This window comes from Adiantum capillus-veneris, chromosome 15 (genome assembly GCF_014529385.1).
Source record: "Adiantum capillus-veneris isolate H3 chromosome 15, ASM1452938v2, whole genome shotgun sequence".
In the NCBI taxonomy this organism is placed as follows: domain Eukaryota; kingdom Viridiplantae; phylum Streptophyta; class Polypodiopsida; order Polypodiales; family Pteridaceae; genus Adiantum; species Adiantum capillus-veneris.
This window is the reverse complement of record NC_140945.1, coordinates 46,774,596-46,779,868: the sequence shown is the minus strand read 5'-3', so window position 1 is coordinate 46,779,868 and position 5,273 is coordinate 46,774,596. Positions and strand designations below refer to the sequence as shown.

Below are 5,273 nucleotides of genomic sequence, written 5' to 3'. Positions count from 1 at the left end.
ATGATGCACATATAAGAGCTACAACTTTCTCACACTCGTGAAGGAAGTGCATTATACATGTAAGCTTTTCCTGAGCGACCAAGACCATCTAAAGCAAAACAAAGACAAGTGGTGCAAACGAACACACTCTTCTGTGTGTAGACACCATTTGAACCTACCCCATCCAATACCACTCTTTCTTCAAAATGCGACACTTTCAAACAATGTTCGAGAAAAATGTGTCTCAACTTAATATCGTGCTGTTTTCAATTTCAAAAATGTCGATTGAGAGCAAGGAGGGAAGGAGGTAGAGAAAAATAGTGTAAAAACCCAAAAAAAAAGCCTAATTTTCTAAAATTTTCTATTGACAAATTTAAGGAAAGGAAGTTTGTATGTTTGGAAAAATGATTTTTCCTGAACATCTATTGCTTTCAAAGGAACGAACGAGAGAGGTGAGACTTGAGTGAGTGAGGAAATCGCCAACGAGGCAATGTGCCAAAACTAGAAGAGATGGTGGAAGAGGACGCATAAAATTGAATGACACTGTCATGGTTGGAGGGTGGCGCCCAGCTGAATAGTGTTAAAAGCGTCACCTACCTCACTTCTCATAAGAGCAGACAGCAACCGAGCCATATGTAAGCAAACGCAGGGCAACCGAATCTCATAAAGAATGAAGCGGAGTAGTTGGTAGTTGAGCTGGAGCAGGGGAGGTGAGTAGTAAGGAGGGCGCTCCGGCTGAGTCGAGACGTGGGTCTGCGTGTGTGGTAGTCGGGCAAGCCAGCCTATCTTTTCTTCTGTAGAGATGGCGATGGCGAAAAGCCTCCAAAAGCTTGCCTTTGCGCTCGCCTGTATGATGATGATGGTGGTGCAGGGGCATGCAGCGGACCATATCGCCATGTTCGTCTTCGGAGATTCTCTGGTGGACACGGGCAACAATAACCACATTGCGTCTACTGCGCGTGCTAACTTCAAACCGAACGGCCTGGATTACCCCACTGGCAAGCCCACAGGGCGCTTCTGCAACGGCAAGATCATCTCCGACTTCATAAGTAAGCTCTCTGCCTCCTCTAATTCTGCTTATCCTCATTCTCTGTCTTTAAGAGCTTGCCACCTGCTGCAGTGGAGTCTCTTCTGCGGAATGCGCTTTCTTATGGTTTCTTTCTTTGCCATGCACCCACTTTGGGTCCCTAGCTTGCATGCATTGTCTTCTCTCTTAAAGTTCTCCAGCTCTGTGCTCCAGAATGCGCTCCGCCATCTATCTTTTGCGCTAAATGCTTTCTTTTTCTTTGCCAAACACTCCCTTTGGGTGCCCCTTACTTGCATGTGATGTCTTGTTTCTTGAGTTATCCAGCTCTGTGCTCCATGATGCGCTCTGCCGTTGATCTTCTGCTGAGGAAACTTACGGAAGAGTTTCTTGAACTGATCTGGTCCCTTTCCCTACGCTGTCCAAATCATAATTGCAGAAATGCTGATAACATAAGAAGTTTGTAGCTCTGCCCTCTTTTGAGGCCTGAGGCTTCAGATTTAGACAGTTTGAACTCTGTCCATGGCCCTCTGCCTGGAGGGCTATGGTTTTCAAGCAGCTTCAAACGTGGCTATGGCCTTCTGCCTGTAGTGTAGTAGTGGCGCTTGCTCTCTTCAATTGTGATTCAATCCTCCAAGAAGCTACCCACCACCATTGGTGTGATCCAAACCTAAATGTTCTGTAGGTGTTTTATCCATATCTACAATTTGCACTCCTTTGATTTGCTTACCTAGATTGAAAACTTTGCGATAGCTTAGCTGTATCAAGCACCTGACCTAGATTTGTGAAGAATGATGTATGAGTGGTCATGGCTCTTTGACTTTGCGTGAAATCTCCATTGAATGCTATTATTGTTGATGCAGGTGATTACATGGGAGTGCCTCCAATCAAGCCCTATCTTGACCCCTCCAATGATGAGTCCAGTCTCCTTCTGGGTTCCAATTTTGCATCGGCAGGAGCCGGTATACTCAACACAACAGGGAAATTATTTGTAAGTTAAAAGGACGTTGCTGTCAATTCTTCAGAAATGCTCATTATAGACACCGTTTTAATGAGTTAAGTTACTTTTCAATCCTCCAGGTCACTGTGCTCACTGTGGAGAAGCAATATGCACTCTATGAAGAGTACAAACAGAAGGTAGCTGGGTTTATAGGCCAGGCTGCCATGGAGAAGCTTGTCAGCAATGCCCTCTATTCTCTTACCTTTGGAGGCAATGACTACATCAACAACTACCTTATGCCCACTGCCCGCTCCAACAAGCAGTACTCGTTGGCTCAATGGCAGGACATTCTCATTGCTCAATACAAAATTGAGCTCAGGGTATGCATTCAGGAATCGCTTTGCAGCTTCAGTTGTCGCCAGCTAATGTTCTGCTGAAATTGTTTTGCTTAATGATAACAGCAATTATACAATTTGGGTGCACGCAAATTCTCAATTTCATCCTTGGGTCCTCTCGGGTGCATTCCATCTCAGCTCAACATTAACAAGAGTCCGGATGGTACTTGCATTGACAAACTGCAGAAGTTATCCTTCAGCTTCAATACCGCATTGAAGGCAATGACTGAGGAACTTAACAGAGAGATCCCCGATGCCACCTATGTATTTGTCAACAGTCTCAAGATTTTTATGGATTACCTCACTAACCCAAAGGCCTACGGTATGTTCTGTTGTTACAATGTCTTCTCGCTGCAATTTGACTTTGCTTTAGTGAGACCTCTTTCTTTCGTCACATACTTGTATTATCTGATTGTAAATGACATCCATTTGGTGTCAGGAATGAGTTGGCTCGAAACTAAAGGCTTTGGCTTTCCGTTCGAATTTCGAATTTTAGCCTACATAAGATCTTAGTAAATCATTGTTGAACTTGTGGGTGCAATTGCACACTGCTGATGAAGCTCGTCGATTAATGCCATGTGGCAAGCGAATATTAGGCCATTGTGAGAGATAGTTGACATTTGTTTTCCTATTTCCATAATGAGGCATTGAGTTGTAGGTCATATTCTTTGTCATCCTCTCATGTGTAGGCCATTATGACTTTTCACCTTGTTTAGTATGAACTTTCTGGATTATAAGCTCCATGTGAAGGCTTGAAGGAATCACATTAGGGGCCGTGTAGACCATGATGCATAGGCTATTTATGGTAGGGAAAGTATACTATGCATATGCAAAGTATATACTGTAGCATCTTTCCCTACCATGCGTAGCCTATGCATGGTAGGGAAAGTAGACTATGCATATGCAAGGTAGGGAAAGTATAATATGCATATGCATGGCAGGGAAAATATTTACTGTAGCATCTTTTGCAGTGTCATACATAAGGCTGTTGTGATTTGGGCAGCTAGAAATATTCCTTAGTCCATGATAGCCAACGTGTCCCATCTATAAATGGTGGGCCTGTGTATGTCCAAATCTTTAATAATGCATATTGCGGATGTTTTCTTCTTCCCAAGGATTGACGGTGGTGGAATTGTGTGCAGGGTTTGATGTATCGAATACGGCATGCTGCGGGCAGGGCAAGTACAATGGCTTCCTTATCTGCAATCGATTTTCTAACTTGTGTGCGGACCGATCTAAATATGTGTTTTGGGACCCCTTCCATCCCTCTGAGAAAGTGAATGGCCTCATCACAGAACGCGTGCTAAGTGGGCCACCATCAGACATTAGCCCTGTCAATATCAAACAGCTTCTTGGCATTTAGTTATCCATCCATTACCTCGAACTCTTACCTTAACTTAAACCATCGATTGTCGATATCTTGATGTCCGCTTTCTTTTGGGTTTCAGCAATATTGAGCCCTTGATTTGTCTTTCGGCCTTAAAGCGAGTATAGTGGGGCTGTGTTCCCTTTCCTGAGATTGGCCTTCTGCACATTGTATTTGTTCTACTGCATTCTTGGTATCAATTCAATGAATTAATAATACATAAAAGTGTCAGATCTTTACCCTTATTGGGACATGTAGGGCTGAAGTGTCCCTTTCTTCCCTGAGACTGTTGTTTTGTTGTAGATGATTAGTATGGGCGAGCGGGTTCATTGCTTGAGCCTTGAATAATTCACGCGTTTGTGTTTGGGTTTAGGATTTAGGATTTAGGTTTAGACCTTGAGCCTAAAGCAGCATATTTTTCATACAAGTTCTTTTGTGGAGTTCTTCAGTTCCATCAGAAAGCATGTATTGAGGTTTTTCTCCATCTTCTTGAAAGAGACAGGTGGTTTTTACTTTTTATGGTTAAAAAGGCTATAATTTGCAAATTTCTGGGGTAGGTTATGAAGGAAAGTGGCTAAAATTTAGAAGTTTTAGTGTAAATACCAGCAAATGCATCAAATTGTGGCGCCTTAAAACTGAGAGTTGTAACTCTGCCCTTAATTTCTTTAGACAGGCCAAAATGATTCTGGCAAGCACAGAATAATTGGAGAGTTATGGGTCTGTTAGATATGTGAAGGATTTTGGGCAGTGTAGGGTGGGCTCATGTAGTCCTTTATTTCAAGGCTGAAGATGTTTGGAAATCTACTAGTGATGTGCAGCCTTATGTTCCAACGCATTTGCCAGTGAAATTATGTCCATTTCTAAAAAAAATTGTGGAAAAGCTCAAGTGCCCATGAAAGGTCCTCCTGAATTCGTCATATGCTGCATCAATCAAAATGCAGAGTATAAGAGTCGAACCCACTCCCTCCAGAGGTACACCGAGTGAGCCTCTTGAAAGTATGATGTTCCTTGGCATCAAAGCAAAAACTTGCTGCTTGCTCCGCCCTCGTCCACCTCCTGCCACACTCCTGCACCTTGGTCCACCTCCTCCCACGTGCACCAACCCACCGACCCACCCACCCCTCAGCGTGACCAATGACCATCCAACTGAAATTCCGGAGCCGCGGAGCTGACGCTTTTTTACGCAGACCGTTATTTTCAAAGATTGTATCACATACTTCTGCAACTGAAGTAGGCTCACGAAGGGCATGTCCCCTCCATTGCCCATAAAAAATGCCCTTCAATGCAAATTTTTCTTGTCTAAAATTGCAGTCCCAGCTACATTCGATTCTCTTCCATGGAAGAAAAGTGACATCACACCGCCAAAACCTTCAATTTCTCACATTTCCTATATATATATGAATTTCCAGAAAATTTTTAGATGGTCTGCCATTAAAAGTGAAGCCAATTGAATATTTTCTTAATATTCGATTACGTAAATGAATAGCAATTCGCACACAGACAAACTGAGAGAGAGACAATGTGCACATGCACAAAGATCAAGCAATGTCAGCATGCCGTCGGAGAATG

At 43.2% G+C, this 5,273-nt stretch overlaps 1 protein-coding gene across 1 annotated transcript; it reads left to right on the top strand.

The window, feature by feature from the left end:
• Nucleotides 1-624: 624 nt before the first annotated feature.
• Nucleotides 625-3,949, top strand: LOC147440626 (GDSL esterase/lipase At4g28780-like). The gene is made up of 5 exons (XM_086530324.1): nucleotides 625-1,028; nucleotides 1,867-1,994; nucleotides 2,084-2,323; nucleotides 2,405-2,660; nucleotides 3,481-3,949. Exons 1-5 carry the CDS (start codon nucleotides 782-784, stop codon nucleotides 3,699-3,701), a joined length of 1,092 nt encoding a protein of 363 aa, XP_086386450.1. The 5' UTR covers nucleotides 625-781; the 3' UTR covers nucleotides 3,702-3,949.
• The last annotated feature ends 1,324 nt before the right edge of the window (nucleotides 3,950-5,273 follow it).